The sequence below is a fragment of the Vigna unguiculata genome, chromosome 3, assembly GCF_004118075.2.
Source record: "Vigna unguiculata cultivar IT97K-499-35 chromosome 3, ASM411807v1, whole genome shotgun sequence".
In the NCBI taxonomy this organism is placed as follows: domain Eukaryota; kingdom Viridiplantae; phylum Streptophyta; class Magnoliopsida; order Fabales; family Fabaceae; genus Vigna; species Vigna unguiculata.
The window spans coordinates 21,565,290-21,585,627 of NC_040281.1; the positions used below are offsets into that span (position 1 = coordinate 21,565,290).

A 20,338-nucleotide genomic window follows, 5' to 3' on the forward strand; every position below is an offset into this window, starting at 1 on the left:
TACTGTTATGGCGCCTGGCGGTCTGCTGGTGCCGCCAAGCGATAGGAATAACTAGAGAGACTCCTGCATTGCATGGCGCCTGGCGGTAAGGTGTGCTTCGCCAGGCGGTGACTGGAAAACAGTGGCGCTGGAAGGGCGTTGGCGCCTGGCGGTGAGCTGGTACCGCCAGGCGGTGAGCTGGTACCGCCAGGCGGTTTGGACCAATTTCGCCTAGCGACGTGTGGACTGGGCCAGGCGAAATGTTGTTGTTCCCGTTTTGTTTTGTGTGTTGTTTGAGCACTGATACTACACTTGGATCGGGAGATGTTGTGCCATGAGCGGGTAGGTTCATGGATGGTGGTTAACATGTGATGATATGAGCGGGGAGGTTCATATCCAGTTACTCTCACATGGGGATACGAACGAGGTAGGTTCGTATGTTCCGTGCTCACGTTTGAGAGATACCACGTGCGGGGCAGGTACGGGGCTGGTGGATCACATGTGTTGGACTACGGGCGGGTAGGTCCGTAGAGCAGGACTACGAGCTGGGAGGTTCGTAGAGGCAGGACCATGAGCGGGCAGGTTCATGCTAGTATCATATTCTCGAGTCCAAGGCTAACCTTTGTGTGAATTGAAGGCTATACAGTCTTGGGGTTAAGGTCTTGGCCAAGAACTAAGTAGATTGAATAAGATGGGTGTATGATTTATCTTGCCTATTTTATATATGTTATTTTATTTTTCTCAGCTCACCCTTTTTGTTTGTGTATGGCGATGATCGTGTGATTCGTTACACGGGAGCAGATGTTGATACAGGTGATGCTGAGGACGCTCAGGCGACGGAGTGAGGGCTAACTTGGGGATTAGAGCTAGGAAATTTTCATATGTATTTTATCATGTTTTCGGTTATTAATAAGAATTTTGGAACTTGTAACACGTTTATTATTTATGTTATAAGTTTTGGCGCGTGTTTTCATAATTTAAATTTTTTCCACGTTTGGGAATAATAATATTGCGACTTTGATATTCAATATTTTTCTTTTACTAATTATTTTAGGTAATATTCCTTAAGGATATTACACCGTTGCTGGGGGAACGATGTTCTTTTGAAATTTTAAGTTATCTCATCCAGCTTTGTGTATAGTTTCTTAATTAGATAGTTTATTCAATTCTCTCCTTTGTACTAATCCTTGCTTGAGTTGTTTTGATTTGTGCTCTTATGAGGTCAGGTTCCTGAAGATCGATTAGTATTTGACCCGGAGATATTAATCCCAAAATGTGAAACAATTATCAGATCAGCAGGCATGCCAATTTTCAGCCAACACATAGACTAATCCCAAGGAGCATTGTAAATCAATTACCACCAGAAGTGGTAAAATTGTGGGAAGAGGGATTGAAGACAACCAGGTTGTAGAGGAGGAGGTGTTGGAGGAAAAAGAGAGAGAGAGAACAGGAGAGGAAGAACAAAATAAAAGAGAGGTTGTAAATAAAAGAGAAGAAAAAGAAGAAAAAAATACTTCAGTTGAAGAGTGAGAAACAGGTACCTCAGTTGAAGAGCCTAGCATACCCTCAAAATCCTTCCAAAAAAGACAAGAAAAGGTAGTTTGCAAGATTCATGGACATTTTCAAGCGACTACAGATTAATATTCCTTTTGTTGAGGCTATGGAGCAAATGCCGACATATCCAAAATTCCTGAAAGAGCTCCTAACAAAACAGAGAAGATTTTTTGAAGAGACAATGGAGCTTGAAGCCGGGTGCAATGCTATAATTCAGAAATCATTACCTCAGAAATCAAAAGACCCTGGGAGCTTCACTATTCCAGTTACAATTGAAACATTGGCAGTGGGAAAAGCAGTGCTTAATTTGGGTGCCAGTATAAATTTGATGCCTTTGTCTATGCTACGAAGAATAGGAGATCTGGAAGTAAGGCTTACACGGATGACATTACAGTTAGCTGAAAGATCTATGAAGTATCCCTATGGTGTGGCAGAGGATGTCTTAGTTAAGGTTGACAAATTCATGTTCCCAATTGATTTTGTGGTGATGGATATTGAGGAAGACACTGAAGTTCCTCTAATACTGGGAAGACCTTTCAAGAAGACGGCCAAGGTCATTATTGACGTTGATGATGGCAAACTGAAGGTTAGGGTGCAAGATGATGAAGTCAACTTTAATGTATTTGAAGCAATGCAACACCTGAAGGACAAGCAACAATGCTTCAAGATGGATGTGATAGATGAAATTTTTTTGTCATCCAGGAAGCAATTGACAAAGGAAAGCCCATTGGAAAAAGCTTTGATTGGTGCTTGTGATGATCTGGAGGATGATGAAGAAAAGAAAGTTGATAAATACTTGGCACATCTGAATTCAGCAAAAGAAATTGCATCAAATGATATACAACTGAAAGTCAAAAGCTGGAGCTAAAGGTATTACCTTCTCATTTAAAATATGTTTTTCTTGCATATGGAGGTAATAAACCAATGGTGATCAGTAGTGCTTTAACGGCTTCTGAAGAAGAAAAACTGATTTCAGTTCTTAAAGCCAATGAGGGTGCAATAGGTTGGACTTTTTCTGATCTCAAAGGAATTAGTCCATCCTACTATATGCACAAAATTCACATAGAGCAAGATTACAAGCCTGTAGCACAGCCTCAGCGGTGATTGAATCCAACCATGAAAGAGGTGGTCATGAAAGAAGTAATGAAATTGCTTGATGCAAGTATGATTTATCCAATCTCCGATAGTGCCTAGGTCAGCCCGGTCCAGGTAGTTCCAAAAAAGGGAGGTATGATTATTGTTTGTAATGATAAAAATGAATTAATTCCTACTAGAACAGTCACAGGTTGGAGAATGTGTATAGATTATAGAAAATTAAATCAGGCCACTAGGAAAGATCATTTTCCTTTGCCTTTCATGGATCAAATGCTAGAAAGGTTAGTAGGGCAAGCTTTCTATTGTTTTCTGGATGGATATTCTGGATATAATCAAATTGCAATAGATCCAAAAGACAAAGAAAAAACTGCTTTTACTCGTCCTTTTGATGTGTTTGCTTACAGGAAAATGTTGTTTGGATTGTGTAACGCACCAGCAACCTTTCAACGATGCATGCTTGCAATTTTTTCTAACTTGGTGGAAAATGCATAGAAAACTTTATTGATGACTTCTCTGTATTTGGTGCTTCATTTGATCAATGCTTGGAAAACTTAAACACCGTACTGAAGCGGTGTGTTGATACCAATATGGTGTTGAACTGGGAAAAGTGCCATTTTATAGTAACTGAAGGTGTGGTGCTGGGCCACAAAATCTTTGCTAAAGGTATTGAAGTCGACAAAGCTAAAGTGAAGATCATTGAAAAGCTGCCACCAGCCAAAAATGTGAAGGGTATCAGGAGTTTTCTAGGCCATGCTGGGTTCTACAGACGATTCATCAAAGATTTCTTCAGAATTGCCAAACCACTCAGCAATATGCTCAACAAGGATACACCTTTTAATTTTGATGTTGAATGTTTGCATGCTTTTGAATTGTTAAAACAGAAATTGATTTCAGGTCCTATGATAATTGCTCATGATTGGAATTTAGGTTTTGAGTTAATGTGTGATGCAAGTGACTATACCATAGGAGCAGTTTTAGGACAGAGAAAATCCAAGGTTTTCCAAGCTATACACTATGCTAGCAAAGTCCTTAATGAAGCTCAAATTAATTATGCAACAACTGAAAAGGAATTGCTAGTTATAGTTTATGCATTGGAAAAATTTAGAGCATATTTGATTGGTTCATCTCTCACTGTATATACTGATCATGTTGCAATTAAATATTTGTTAACCAAATCTGATTCAAAACCAAGACTAATTAGATGGATCTTATTGTTGCAGGAATTTGATTTGGTGATCAAGGACAAAAAGGGAAGTGAAAACTTTGTAGCTGATCATTTGTCTAGATTGGTGAATACTGAGGTGACCAACACTGAATCAGAGGTGCAGGAGGAGTTTCCTGATGAAAAATTGATGATGGTGCAAGAAAGGCCATGGTTTGCTAACATGGCCAATTTCAAAGTTGCAGGGGTCATACCTGAAGATTTTAATTGGCATCAAAAGAAGAAATTCCTAAGAGATGCATACCAATATGTGTGGGATGATCCTCATTTGTTTAAAATTGGAGTTGATCAACGATTAAGAAGGTGTGTATCCAATGAAGAGGCAAAGAGCATTATGTGGCATTATCACAGTTCCCTATATGGAGGGCATTTTAATGGAGAGAGGATAACTGCAAAAGTCCTCCAATCTGGATTTTACTAGCCTATCTTATTCAAAGACGCACACAAATATGTGCAACACTGCAATAGCTGTCAGAGAATAGGGGGGATCTCAAAAAGACATGAAATGCCACTGAATATCATTTTAGAGGTTGAAGCCTTTGATTGTTGGGGAATCGACTTTGTGGGACCACTGTCATCTTCTTTCTCAAATGAATACATTTTGGTGACAGTTGATTATGTGACAAAGTGGGTTGAAGCAATGGCAGCTCCTAAGGCTGATGCCAAAACCGTAATCAAATTCCTCAAGCAGAACATCTTTTGCAAGTTTGGTACTCCAAGAGTGTTGATTAGTGATGGTGGTTCACACTTTTGCAATGCTCAACTTCAAAAATATTTGGAACATTATGGAGTGCGGCATAAAATTGCATCACATTATCATCCATAGACAAATAGAAAAGCGAAGGTGTAAAATAGGGAAATCAAGCATATTCTAGAGAAGACACTGGCATCTTTAAGAAAAGATTGGTCAATGAAGTTGGATGATGCACTCTGGGCCTACAGAACTGCTTATAAGGCTCCCACAGGTTTATCCCCATTCCAGCTGGTATATGGCAAGTCATGTCACTTACCGGTCGAATTGGAACAAAAGGCATTATGGGCCTTGAAATTCTTGAATTTTGATCCAAAGGTAGCAAGAGAAAAGAGAAAATTACAGTTGCAAGAATTAGAAGAAATGAGACTCAACGCTTATGAGTCCTCTAAGCTCTACAAGGAAAAGATGAAAGCTTATCATGACAAGAAAATTCTCAAAAGAGAATTTTATCCTGGCCAATCAGTGTTGTTGTTCAACTCCAGGTTGAGATTATTCATTCGAAAGCTAAAATCAAAGTGGTCAGGACCATTTCTTGTCAAAAATGTGAAACCCTATGGAGCCTTGAGTTAGAGGATCCTAAATAAAAAAGGAGTTGGGTTGTAAATGGGCTCAACTGGACGGACCTTAATGAAACAGGCGTCAAGCTCGTGACGTTAAACAAGCACTTCCTGGAAGGCAACCCAGTGTTTTAATTATGTTCTTGCACTTCAATTTCATCTTGTGTTATTAAATGTGTTTGTATATGTAATTATGTGTTTGTGTTTATAGTTCTATGTTTGTGTGTAAAAAGGTGATTTTTATCATCCAATTATCTCAATAAGGCAAACCATGCACTTTTGGTGTTTTCAAACAAAACTGGTGTGTTTTAAGCATGAGAATGAGTTTTGGTGCCAGAATTGAGTTCATCAAATGCTAAAAATTGCCTTGTTTTGGCCAAATTGTGAAATTTGAGTTTAAAAGCTTGATTTTGAGTTTGTTGATGTGAAACCTTTTGGAATGATAGAGAATTGATTGAAGTATGGTTTGATGTGTGTTTCTGAGTTATTTGAACTGAAATGATCATGAATTGAGTGAGTGAAAGTTGAACAAAATCTTGGAAAGTGGCAAAATCAGTGTGTTCCAAAATTGTACGAAAATCTTGCCCAAGCTAAACATGTCTCGCCTGGGCGAGATATGTAGAACCTGAGCCATCCCTCTTTGTTGATATACTCGCTTAAGCGAGTAGTGGCTCGCCTGGGCGAGAATGCCCTTTCTTCATGTGGGCATGAAGGGGCCTCTGCAGTTATGTGATTCTTGCTCAAGCTAGAATTGGGTCGCCTAAGCGAGACCCTTTCTTCATGCTGAAGTACTTATCTTGCCCAAGCGAGATTCAGTAGCCAAGTGAGAGTTCTTGTTGTATATATATTGTGGAAGTTCAGAACTACAGATCAGTTGGGGAATTTGGAGAAGAACTGCATCCTTGCTGTAGAGCTGCAACCACGAGCACCACGAGCAAACATAGTCATATTTTCTTAGGATTTGATAGCTATCATGAGTGGCTAATTTTCCTCTATGGGATTGAATGTAATCTACTCGAACTTGGATGTAATCTAATGATATTTATGTATAGCTTTTCTGTTTTTACTCAATATTGGTATTATTGTTCTATTATTAATGCTTAGTTCTATTTGATCAATAAATGTTTTGATTTTGATTTTTATATTTGACTGGAAAGTATTTCTGAAAATTTGATTTGAACAATGATACTTGATATACTGTGATGCTAGGAATAGATCTCAATATATCAATTGCTTTTAACACTCAATCGTAATGCTGGATAGTTTGCTGAATATGTGAGGAATCAATATTCAGGGAACTAATCTTATGAATTTTATACACGAGGGATCGGTATAAATGATTTTTGAGTGTGCATCAATATTGGTATTTTTAGATGTTATGTATTATATTCACCCAGATTACAGACAAGGGAGATAGATGAAATCCAATCCTAGTTTCTTTTACTGAATTTTTATAAACTTTTCCGCTTTTACTGTATTCTGTTTATGCAAATTAGTTTAACTACCAATGATCCATCATATTAAAACTTCTGTATATACATATATGCCGATCGAGATAATTATTTATTTTAACAGAATCTATTCCTCGTGGGTTCGACACTCTACTTAAAAATCACTATACTACAGTTCACTTTTGGTACGCTTGCCAAGAGACCAACAAGTATTTTTGGCGTCGTTGCCGGGGAACGGTGTTCTTTTGAAATTTTTAGTTATCTCATCTAGCTTTGTGTATAGTTTCTTAATTAGATAGTTTATTCAATTCTCTCCTTTGTATTAATCCTTACTTGAGCTGTTTTGATTTATGCTCTTACGAGATTAGGTTCCTGAAGATCGATTAGCATTTGACCCGGAGATAGAAAAGACAACGAGAAGAAACAAAGGCAAAAACAAAAAGAAGCAAGGAAAGACAAGGGAAGAATCTTCCAGTACTTCCATCACACCTCAATTTGAAAACATGGAGAATCAAAGACCAGCTCCAACCAGAATGACACTTGGAGACTATGCTATGCAATAAGGGCTAAGATATTTTTCTAGCATAGCAATACCACCCACCATCAAAACTTTGGAGATGAGGCCAACTTTTCTCAGCTTAATTAGTTCTCATCAATTCACTGGAATGGATAATGAAGATCCATATACTCATCTCTCTACATTCTATGAATTGATAGGAACCATGGGCTTTCAAGAAGGAGATCTTGAGCATGTATACATGCGATTGTTTCCTTTTTCTTTGGCAGGTAAAGCAAAGGAATGGCTTAAGCACAACCATAAAGATGGAGTCCTTCCTTATCTTTGTCCTTGGGAGCCTAAGCACAAAAATGCATTCAAATATCAACCCAAGGCATAGAGGGAATAAGAAGAGGAGTATAGAGTCCATGAGGGTGGGTTCTAGTCTTGGCTTTCTTGCATGCTATGCAATTCTCACAATGCTTTTCTAGTGGTTTTCTCATGTGAGGACAAAAAAAGTGTTCTTTCAAGACTTCTAGAGTCTTAGAGGCCCCAAAATGCCCTAGTAATCACCCTTCTTGCACCTCTCTTAAAGAACCTTGAGGTACACAAAGTCTCTTACCTTTGAAATGATAGTCATTGTGAAGGTAAAAGTTCTTATGTCCCCCTAAGTGGCACTCACCATGAATTATGGAGAAGTCAACATCATTTGGATACAACTCCTTCATATGAAAGAGTGGCACTTAGAGAATGAATCTACCACCACAATACTCTACCTATGTTTGTGTTTATTCACATAAGGGAATTGTTCAATGAACTCTATCCACCTTGCATGTCTCTTGTTTAGGTTACCTTGGCCTTTCAAAAATTTGAGGGATTCACGATCAATATGGATCACAAACTCTTTAGGAGGAAGGTGTAACATCCCGGTCGGATATGACTAATTAAAATGAAAAAAATAGAAATATCAATAAAACCTCATTTAATATAATGTCCTTTCCCAAAATGCGGGAAAAGTTAAAACCTTTATTAACTCGTCCAGATATTAAATTCAAGTTCCATTACCAATATTACAATTCAAAAACCAATAAAACACTGTTCTCCAATACATAAGAGTAAAATTCAGTAAATTCCATAAAATAATTCTCCCAAGCTAGACCCTTTCAAGCTCTATGCCTCACCAGTACCACTTGCAATATCATCTGCTCCCGTGTAACGCATTACACGATCATTGTCAAACACAAGTAGATAAGGTGAGCTGAACAAAATAAAAGTGCACTACAAAATATAAGAAATAACCATTCAATATTCCAAACATTTCTAATACTCCCAAGTCTCACACCCCAGTCTTCAACACTTCCTTTGGACGCCTCTTGATTCTACACCCTTTGATGATTACATTGATCGATCTTTGTTGCCACGAGTGTCTACTCGCCCCTTTGACTACAGACCACCACCTATAGTCCACACGTGGGAATAATCTTGTTGCAGCAATAACCCGCAACACAAAGTGGAGTTCCCTAATACGAACCGTAGTCCGTATTTGTCCCTGAGACTACAAAACTCGTCGGATAATGTAAGACCCGTGAAAATTAATTAATTAAATAAAGAATTAATTAATAAATGCGGGTAGTGGGAGCCTTTATGGCATTAAATATTGATTGATGTGACGTGGAAAAGTACTAGCTCAAGTGGTTAAGAGTACTTTGATTATGTGAGAGGACTTGGGCTCGAGTCCTAAGTATACCATTTGTGTATTATTTAATTATTATTATTTTGATAATATGCTGGATCATGAGGATTGATAATATAATCACAGAATTATATAAATTATCACAAAACATGAATTGAATGGTTGTGCATTGAGTTAAACTTTATTTTTGCCAAAATTTCCTTTGCCATGAAGGTGAAAGGGCAAGGAAACCCTAGCAGCCAAGGGAGGGATAGAAAACCATCATAAGACAACAATTGAATGGCATTAACCTTAGTTAATGGTATTTTCCTTTTACATAATTAAACCCACATTAAGACACCAATTAATGGCCAATTAAGGGAAAAAGAGAGAGGTTTTGTGGCTGGTCTTGTTGCATAATCAGAGGAATACGAAAATTTGAGTGTACCGTGAGGATTGAGTGAAGCAAGGAGCTGCATTGAGATAGGAGCAGAGGAGGGTCATTAGTGATCAAGGGAGAATTTTCAAGCATCCAAGCTTAAGTTAAGGAATTCAGGTTAGGGGAGTTAGACACGTTAAATTTTATGCTAAGCATGAATTGTATAATATATGTATGTGTTTAGTTTCCACGAACCTCTACTGTCTGATAGTTTCTGGATGTGTGTAGACTGTGAACTATTATAATTATAAGTGAGTTTGCATGATAATTAGTGGAGATTCGCAAGAAAGGGAAAATTGGGAAAAGGTTGAGATTCGTAGGTGCAAAAATTCTAGGAATTTCCTAGAAATTTGATGCATCGCCTGACGGCACAGGGCTTGTCGCCAGGCACCAGCGTAGGGACAGTGACTCTGCGTGGCTGCGAGGTGAGGTTCTGGTTCTAGGTGTTGTGGTGCACATTGGTGGCTGGAATAATTCATCTAGGTCATGCAGAGTATAATTTTAAGAGTGAAGGATGTTTAGGGGATTGCTTTTGTGGGGAACTTGGGGTAAATATTACTAAAGTCTAATTAGGATGTATTAGAAATTGGATGACCAGAGTGACAAGAAGCATAATCCAGTAGGAAATTAGTTTGATGATGCTGAGAAAGAATGGTAGTGGATTGGTGTGATAAGCAGTAGGAGTTCATGAACATGTGCATGTAAGAGTTCAATGGATAAACTTAGGTTTATTAACAATAGAATAGGACAATCCATTGAGACAAATGGGACCAATTAAGAAGTGATATGGTATCAGTAGTGTTACAATTGACTGTGATAAGGATTTCATATCAATGGTATAAGCCATGGCATTCACTTAAAATGAAGGACTTTAAGAATAATAATATGATTGGAGCAAGAACTCTTGACATAGTAATTATGATGGACGCAAAACATTGTGGGTGCTGTTATGGAGTTATGATATGACTATTGGACTTGGTTGAGGAACAGATGGTGCCTGAATCCAAACTAGTATCAGTACTGCACAAGTACTGGTGTGGCGCCTGGCAGCAATATGGGAGCTGCTAGGTGATAGCGATGTTACAGTGGTAACAAGGAAGGGTAGCGCTTGGCGGTGAAGGCAATTCTGTCAGGAGATACCTATAGAGATAGTGGTGCAAAGGCACTTGGCGCTTGGCGGTATGCGATCTGGAAGTGGCAGCGCCATACGTGACCTATGCCAAGCAATTTTGCTACAGCAGCATCGGGTTGCTGGCATTGTGTGCGTGATCTACAAGGCTTCTATGACACCCTAAAGGTCGGCTTGCTGGTGTTCTTGGAGTTGTGGCTCGAAACGTATCCTTTGAGTTGAGCTCGGGATAGGGGTTAAACATGTGGCATTCCTCGAGTTGTGGCTCAGAATGGCATCTCTCGAGTTAAGCTCGGGATGGCGAATGAACACGAGGAACTCTTGAGTTGAGTTCGGGTTGGCGAGTGTTGCCGGTATGAGTGTGCTGGTTGTGGCCAGTACGGATGGGTCCAGATAGACTACCCTCCTCAGTAATTAGCTGACGAGTTTGGTAGTCTTGGGACGTTACGAACTATGTTCGTATTTGAGAACTCCACCTGGCGTTACAGATTATGATCTGTAGCATGGTTTCCCGTACGTGTTCTATCGGTTGTGGCCGATAGGTATGGCAGCAAGGCATCTTAGGGTACTCACTAGAAGACGTAGATCACGGTTAGCATGGTGGTGGCCATGTATAATTGAATCAAAGGATGGAATTCCTGTGTCATGTTGTATGCATATGTGTATATCTTATATATATGTTTATTCTGTTAGCTCACCCTATCTCCTTGTGTTTGACAATGATCGGGTACGTGGTACACGGGAGCAAATGATGTTGCAGGTGGATCTGGTGAGGCTTAGCGACGAAGCGGGGATAACTTGGGAGTTTTTATCATTTATGATTTTGGAATAAAATTGTAAACACTTATGGGATGTTTTTATATTATTTCTAGTTTGATAATTTATGGATTTTGGATTATTCATTAATCTAATAAAGTTTTAAATTTCACGCGTTTTGGGAAATGACAGATTTATAAATGAGGTTTATTAATTATTTACTTATTTTATAAATCCGTAATATCCGGTCGGGATGTTACAGATAACACCAAGGAGGAAAACCTTTTGGAACCCATCCATACGAGCCACGATCTTGCACACTCCACTGGAATTCCAAAACAACCAGGCTACAACCTCGAGTGACTTTATGTTACCCCAATACAAGAGGCACTTGTAACTAGGATCCCAAAAAAGCATCACATCAAGACTGTAACATCATAGTCGAATATTACTAATTTTAAATAATATAAAATAAAATAAATACTAAAGTCACATTTATTTAAATGCCTTTCCCAAAACACGGGAAATTAAAAACATTTATTAAACTCATCCAATTAAACCACATTGTTCCAATAATCCATACTAGTTCATATTCCAGTAAAAATGCGGTTTACAAAAATGTGAAATTAAAATGATAGTAAACTTCCATAATAAGCTTTCCCACACTAGCCCCTCTTCTGCTCTATGCCTCACCAGCATCACCTGGAACGTCATCTGCTTCCGTGTGACAAGTCACACGATCATCGCCATACACACATACAAAAAGGGTGAGCTCATAAACAATTAACATATAAATTAATAAAATCAAGATACACCCAACTATTTTATTCTAGTTAATTATTGACTAAAACCTTATTACCCCAAGGTTTTTAAACCTGCAAGTCACACAAATAATTGACCATGGACTTAGGATATATGATGCTTTCACGAACCTAGTCGCTCGTGGTCCTGCCTCTACGAACCTCCCCGCTCGTAGTCCAACTCTACGAACCTCCCCGCCCATAGCCCAACACACGTGATCCACCAGCTACAAACCTACCCACTCATAGCATCTATCAAGTGTGAGCACGAAACATATGAACCTCCCAACTCGTATCCCCACACGAGAGTATCAAGATATGAACCTCCTCGCTCATATCATCACGTGTTCACCATCATCCATGAACCTACCCGCTCATGGCACAATATCTCCAGATCCAAGTCTTACATCACAACATCAAAACAAAATTAAGAAAAGCACACTACACTATACAAGGTACATACTCAAGCTGGTCTTAGGGATTCCAATGTTTCCACAAACTTGCTCGTTCGTGGTCCAACTCTATGAACCTCCCCGCTCGTAGTCCAACACACGTGATCCACCAGCTACGAACCTCCACACACGAGAGTATTAGGATATGAACCTCCTCGCTCATATCATCACGTGCTCATCACCAGTCATGAACCTACTCGCTCATGACAATATCAAGCATATCCCAGACCAGGAAAAACACAACAAGCCATGCAAAACATATCACAAACACACCTTGCCACTGCATCATCGTCTGACGTAGCCTAAGCACCGTTAGGGGAAATGGTAGTGCAGACCGTCTGGTGGTTCCACATCTGCACCGCTAGGCGCTACACTAGTAATGTGACACTACTGATTTTAGGCCCTCTAATTCAGCTCCTAACATCCAACCATTTAGTTCTCAACATCCAGAGATCAAAATATACATTCATATACTCTAATATACAACATCACAACACATATGCATCTTTCAAGTATAAGCACACATTCCTCTCTTTTATAATTCATATATACTCACATCTTAAATGAATGCCAACATTCAACCCTAGAGTAAACCATGCTCATATGAAATTATGAAATAATAAGGCAATAGACACATAACTCATTTATTCATACAAGCATAAGTTTTACCTCAATCAGTAACTATAGGAACCCCTTTTTCTTAACCAATTCTTTATGTAAAGTTAAGATTAACATCAACACTTAGTCATTTAAACTCACATCACATCAAATCATCCCATACATATACACATATAGTTCACATAAATACATAAGTGTACAGGCATTCACCATAACATGACATACATGCAACACAAAACAATGTTCATCCCACACGAGTGAGTGCCAACACTTAAGTACCTGCAATGCCATGGACAACCATAATTCTTACACCAAAATTTCTAAGAAAATTTATCATCATAAAACCAAAAATACTACAATAATGCATGACATATTTCGCAAACTACAAACCTCAAATCGATGATCCGACCGATCAAAACAAATAATAGCATGTTATGGACAAAATGTCCAAATTTGAGCTTAATCCAATGGTTAAAGAGTCGGGAAAGTCAATTTTACTAAAACTGCACATAATAGAAATAAACGTAGTCGCCCAGCGACCACCGACGCTTCCAGAATACTAAAAACGACGTGAAACAGCATAGTTTTATGAATCCTTAAACCCCTAACTAGGAAATACACCAAATAGCACTGCCAAAAACACATCCACTTCAAACGAATTGGCACCCAAACTTGAACCTTTATTTTAATACTCCTATTTTAGTCTCTTTTGTTTGCATAAAATCCACCAATTGAACTTCTTGAATTTTCTTTTAACTAAACTAAAAAGATATATTGCTAAGCACTTAAGGTGTGTATTGCACCACTCTAGAATGTAAAAAAGTCCCATCAAAAGGAAATATGTGCATCAAATAATATTAAAACAAGAAGTTAAAGTGGATTGCTTGTTTGCATTGCGAAACAAAAAGAAAAGAAATCAAAGCATGTTGTGGGTCTCTCTAATGTACCAAGCCATGAGCCAAACCTAATTTCGAACAACACATTCATGTTATAATAAATTTCGTACATCAAGCAGTGCCAAAAAAACAAAATAAAACATATCTCATAATGTTAATTTTCATACTAGTTTACATACCATATATCTTAAACCATTAATACCTTTATATTAAAAGGACATCCTGCACTTTAACTAGGACATATAGATTATTCCATATCAACAAGCAGATGCATCACCTTACTAAAATATTATATTCTTATAAAAGTTATACGTATTATAATTCTTTTTTTAATTCTTTTGCTTAACACCATATTAACTTTAACTTGAAAAAAAAATACTAGTTACCCAATATATTATTATTCCGTAAACCACTGCATAAACATCCATTGATCATACTTAATATATAAATGCATACGTGATTTATATTTCTTCATAATGAATATATAAATTCACACACTCATTTTTTTTTTATATTTTTATATGAATACCTATAGTATATCTACGTGAAATCCATAATTTCAGTTCACCTTCAATTATCTAATTTCGTTTTTAACCCATGTTCACACAATTTTCCTTTAATCCAAATCTCCACACGTATTCACTCATGAAAACACCTCTAGCCCCCAAAAAGAAAAATAGACAAAAGACCCTAAATTTTCTTTATTCGTTTTGCATCAACAATTCACCAAGAAATCTCACACTTTAACATCTTCGTGAGTCTTATAAGACAATAATATGAATCACCACACCATGTATACAAAAAAAATATAGATAACTCCCCTTACCTATATTCCCTGCTCCAATGTGCTTTGAGGATTATTTCTTGCACTAAAGGAATTGCCTTCACTTTGATCCTCACTCGAAAAAAAACTCCCCCACACTCTCTTTACTCACGTTCTGATAATTGGTAATCTCAAAACCCTTTCTCTTCTCCCAATTGGTTTATTAACTCCGCCTTAACTAAGCTTAATGGCAAAGAAAACGAAAATTAATTAAAATGAGTTTAATTGTCATTCAAGAGCTATTACCATATGGTTTCCCAGCCCTTCCATTTGCTCCTCAAGGCGGCTAGGGTTTCTGACTCTTTCCATTCATGCCAAAAAGGAGTTGGGCAAAAAGAAAACCCTAAATGCAATTACCAAACAAATACACAACCATTTAAGCAATTCATATTTCGTGATAATTCCTATACATCTAGGATTATATTATCACGCCTCATGGTCAAGCATATTATTAAAATAATAAAACAAGTAAATAAGTACAACAATGACATACATAAGACTCAAACCCAAATCCTCTCAACACATTCAAGTACTCTCAACCACTTGAGCTAGCATTATTCCTTATCATAATTCTTCGCATTAATTACTATAAAGATTCCTTTAATTGCATTTAAATTAAATAAATATTTCTTTATTTATTTATTTTTCTCGAGTCTTAAAATGTAAACAAAAAAAGGTTAAAATACCTTTTTGGTCACAATTTTCGTCAAGTTTTGTCAAATAAGTCACAATTTTGTTTTTGTGTTCAAATAGGTCCTAATTTTCGTCAATTTTGTTTAATTTGGTCCTTTTTTGCTAACACCGTTTAAATCATTAACGACCATGAACAGTGACTGTCACATGTCACTTTGTATTTTTTTAATTTTTTTTTAATTTTTTGCTCAATTTTTAAATGTCCACGTGTCAACCCAACCATGTGTCACATGTCAGAGTCAATGTTTTATATTAAATTTGGTCCTATATTTGGTAATTTTGTTCAATTTAGTCCAAATTTTTGTTAACATGAACCAATTTTGTTCCTTTTCAAATTGAAACCAAATTTAATTTTTATATTAAAATTCACATTTTTTTATTAAATGGTTTTATATAATATATTAAAATTCACATCATTATAACTTTTATATAAAAATTAAATTTGGTTCCATCTTCGATAAGGACAAAATTGATCAATTTTAAACAAAATTATGACTAAATTGAACAAAAATAACAAATAGAGGAACAAAATTGAATATAAAACATTGACTTTGACACATGACACATTGTTGGGTTGACACGTGTACATTTAAAAAAAATTAAAAATTAAAAAGCAAATTAAAAAAACCACAAAGTAACACGTGGCTGTCACTGTTTATGGCGATTAATGATTTAAATGGTATTAACAAAAAATGATTAAATTGAATAAAAAATACGAAAATTGTGACCTATTTGAAAAAAAAAAATAGGACTTGTTCGAATAAAATTGACAAAAATTGAAACTTATTTGAACACAAAAACAAAATTAGGACTTATTTGACAAAATTTGATAAAAATTGAGACAAAAAAGTAACCAAAAACAAAATAAAAGAAAACACAATTCCAACCCTTGCATCAATGTCGATCATAAACATTATTTGTGTCAAAGAAGGAGAAGAAGAATCAAAATGGAAAAAATACAATATAACAAAAAAAGAAAGTGATGAAATAGTATAGATAAACTAAGTTATCTATTCCTTCTTTGCATCCACGAGCACAAAAGTACTCATAAAGTACACCATAATAAAAAAAAATGACAAAAAATCACTAAAGAACAAATGTTCTATTATAATAATAATAATAATAATAATAATAATAATAATAATAAAAATAATAATAATAATAGTAATAGTAATAATAAATAATAATAATATACATTTTGAGAAAGTAAAAACTTGAAAAAAAACGAGTCTCACCATAACAGAAATCAAATCAACATTTTAAGAATTTTCATAATGCTTCTTTTTATAGTTATACTCATCGTTAATCACGTATTACATTATAAAAGATATCTTATTTATAATTATTTTTTATGAACATTTTTTTAATTTTAATAATTATGATAAGATTTTGGTATAAAAAGAGTGGACCAACCTGCGTAACAAACGTTTATTTTTTAAATATGTATAATATTATATTAATAGATAATAATATTATAATATTATTAAATTAATATATAAATTAAAATTATATTTATTAAAAATAAAATAAAATATATAAGAAAAAAAGTAAAAATAATAAATTTTATAAAAAATTTATAAAAGTAACTGAATTTTTTAAAATTTAATAAATTATTATATTTAAAGATTAAAATTGATATTTTGAAATATAAAATAAAAAAATATATTTTTATATATTGTTATAGATAAAGATATCGATTAATAGTTTTAAAATAAATTTTAATAATTTTTTATTTTTATGAAAAAAAATGTTAGACAGGGAAGGCATAAGAACGTACGTTTTCCAGTGTTACACAAAAATTATAGTCAGGGCGCGAGCAATCTATGCGAAACCTTCGGTATTCTCCATCTAAGTCCTTTACATAATCGGTATCTGCTGCATACAACCCATCCTCTTCTCTCTTCTTCAGCATTTTCAAATTTCTTTATCTTTATCTCTCTTTCTTCATTTTAATCTTGCAGTTCATACTCGGTTCTTCGCTCGGAAAATTCGGTTAGGCCTCTTCGCTTTCCATCTCCGCATACAATTTCATCCCTTCTTTCATTTTCTCTCTATTCGGAACTCTTAGGGTTTCTTTTTATTTGTTTCATTCCCCTTTTTCTTTTCGAGAATGGAGCAAAATTTGGGTAAAAATGCACACTGGCTCCCTCCTGTTTTTCAATTCAATTTTATTAACTGTTTATCTTTAATGTTGCCGGCAAAAAGTTAAAGGCTTTTCGTATTTTCTCTCGTCAATGCGGTTAAGCTATCGCTCTACATGACCTTCGATCCCTAGTTTGTGTCGGTGATTAGGGGCTGGGTTCATCGTGTGTATTTAGAATTGATGTAATCTGTGAAGAGATTTTCTTGTTGGGTAATTGTGCAACAAAGAATAAAGAGATGCCAGTTTCAACCTTTATCGTGTTTTACTATTGTCAAAATAATACAAGTATTGTTGTCCACGATCTAGACAATGTTATTTAAATTGTGTTTTTCCTTTTACCTTTGTAGCATTCACTTTCATATTAGTAGGCTTGGAATCTTGATTTTCGTTGACAATTAGAATATTTAGCACTGAAAATTGCGAAATTGGTTATCTGCTTGAATTTACTGCTCCAGGGATTTATTTGCCGTGCTGCGTGTAGTTGCATAGGTTTTTTTTTTTTTTTTTACCCTTTTCACTGAATTTTTGTTTGGAATTGAAAATCAGGATTTGAGTAATGGGTAAGAGAAAATCAAGCGCAAAGGCCCCTCCAAAGAAACGGATGGATAAGCTTGACACTGTCTTTAGCTGTCCTTTCTGCAATCATGGGACCAGTGTTGAATGCCGCATGTAAGCATTTCTTTAATTATTTGTAAAGGGACATAAGATGTAGGCATTTTGTTTCCTTGCTTTATGCATTCAAAGGCATTTAGGCATGTTTTCTCGAAAATCATTAAGTAACATAACACGTCTATTTTATTTCAAGTTAGAGGTGAATACTATTCATTTCGATGCTCATTTTGACAGTGATATGAAGAACTTGATTGGGGAAGCTTCATGCAGGATATGTCAAGAGAGCTTTAGCACTACCGTCACAGGTTTGTTCTTATGGGCTGTACTTGTTTTATTTTACTCTGTAAAAAGAACTTTTTTCCACGGGTAAGATATTCATGCTGTTATTTTACGAACTAGGTGGTAAACGGTCAATTACCAAGATGGCATAGAAAAATATTCTGTCATGTCAACAAAATTGAACTTGATTATGATAATCCTTGAGACTTGTCCATGATGATATTTTTAAATTTTAATGTGTATGTTTGCCATTTTGAAATCAGGAAAAAAAAAGGAACTGATTTATTATTAAAGATAGGCTAATAAAGCACTGTAGATTTAGCTAATCATTTCTTTTGTGTTTCTTCACAGCTTTAACTGAGCCAATAGACATGTAAGTACAATCAATATGTTGAAAACATCCTGCTTCATCTCTTTCTTTCTTTCTTTCTCACGTATGCAAAACTATGTGACTCAAGTAGCTTAATTGCAATGATGCAGATACAGTGAATGGATTGATGAATGCGAGCGGGTGAACAACCTAGAAGATGATGGTGCTGAGTGATTGTGAGAATCCACTTCTAATAGTTGCTAAAGGAATAAGTGTCCATCTGTGTGTTTTCTTCAGCTTGTAATTATATAAGATCTTATGAGCACTGGTGCAACATCAAGCTTAATTCCATATACACTCTTTTAGAAGATTGTAATGCGGATGTACTCAAGAGGCTTTATGTGAACCATATTTTAGTTTTTGTTAGACGTATAATAAGTTGGTAGTATATGTAGAAATGGGTTAGATTGACGTGAACTTAAGTGGATTTTGTCAACATGTTTACCCCGTTTCTCCGTTTCAATTTGGTAGATGATATCTTTGTTTGAAAAGAATAACAATAAAACAATAATTAAGCGTAAAATACAATATTTACATTAATATTTCTTATTAGAAAACATGGTATTATTATTATTTTTTTAAATACTTGAAAGGGATTTACATGGTGAAAAAATAATATTGATGTGATGTATTTAAAATAACTATACTTTGATCTTATGAGTGAAATTTGAGAGCCATGTAATACCATGTTAAGCTATCCATGTTTCCAGAAGTAGTGAACCTTAATATAGTTTGAGATATTATATGAAAACTACTATAGCTTGGAAGAAATTGTGTTACAGTTTTATTGAACTGAAACGATTGTAGGAACATCGGACTGAGATTATTGATTAGTTTAGAAATTCGGTTTACAAAAATGTATTTCATTAATTTATTAGTTTATGATATTTTTTTCAGATAGTTTTTATAATTTATTATTTTTATTTTCACACTGGTGTAATGAACTTAAAAAAATTATGAGTTATTTAAAAAAAAGCCTGAGTTTAAAACTGTGAGCCCCTTTGAACTTAACAAAATTATGAGTGATTAAAAAAAAAAGCGAGTTTAAAACTATGAGTCCCCTTTTCTTTTATTATTTCATCTTGTGTGCCTAAGTAAGAAGGCTCAAGTAACTTTTCCTTTAAAACACCCTTCACTGCCACACTGCTTTCTATTTGTTCTCTCTCCAACATTTTGCTCCTCTTGTTTTCCGTTTGTAACCTTTTCATTTCTTGCAATCAGATTCTGGAGATGAGGCCCCTATAAAGCCCTCTGTTGATTGCACTCTTCACTTCCATCCTTCGAGTAAGTCAACACTTCCGTTTTCGATCTCCTTTCTGTTTTCAGTTCTAAGATTTTGCCTCTATTCTAAGATTGATAAGAGACACATTCTTTCCCCGTGTCTTGGTATTACATTTTTCGTAGGTTGAGTTGGGGTTTCTATGCCCCTTTCCGTTTGGGGTTGCTTTGCACCAAGCCTAGTTTCAGTAGAAGTAAGGGAACCAAACTGATTTCTTTAAATTTGCAAAGGAACTACTTTTGCTGGTCTTGATTGATTATTGGTATGTT

At 35.6% G+C, this 20,338-nt stretch overlaps 3 protein-coding genes across 3 annotated transcripts; all 3 read left to right on the plus strand.

The window, feature by feature from the left end:
- The first annotated feature begins 1,591 nt into the window (after window positions 1–1,591).
- Window positions 1,592–2,401, plus strand: LOC114175149. Its single transcript, XM_028059919.1, has one exon. The coding sequence runs from the start codon at window positions 1,592–1,594 to the stop codon at window positions 2,399–2,401; it is 810 nt and encodes a 269-aa protein (XP_027915720.1).
- Window positions 2,402–4,760: 2,359 nt separating this feature from the next.
- LOC114175150 lies at window positions 4,761–5,174 on the plus strand. Its single transcript, XM_028059920.1, has one exon. It carries the CDS (start codon window positions 4,761–4,763, stop codon window positions 5,172–5,174), a length of 414 nt encoding a protein of 137 aa, XP_027915721.1.
- An 11,988-nt stretch (window positions 5,175–17,162) lies between these two features.
- LOC114179086 (transcription elongation factor 1 homolog) lies at window positions 17,163–19,234 on the plus strand. The gene is made up of 6 exons (XM_028065301.1): window positions 17,163–17,254; window positions 17,348–17,378; window positions 18,076–18,198; window positions 18,376–18,446; window positions 18,772–18,793; window positions 18,901–19,234. Exons 3-6 carry the CDS (start codon window positions 18,086–18,088, stop codon window positions 18,962–18,964), a joined length of 270 nt encoding a protein of 89 aa, XP_027921102.1. The 5' UTR covers window positions 17,163–17,254; window positions 17,348–17,378; window positions 18,076–18,085; the 3' UTR covers window positions 18,965–19,234.
- The last annotated feature ends 1,104 nt before the right edge of the window (window positions 19,235–20,338 follow it).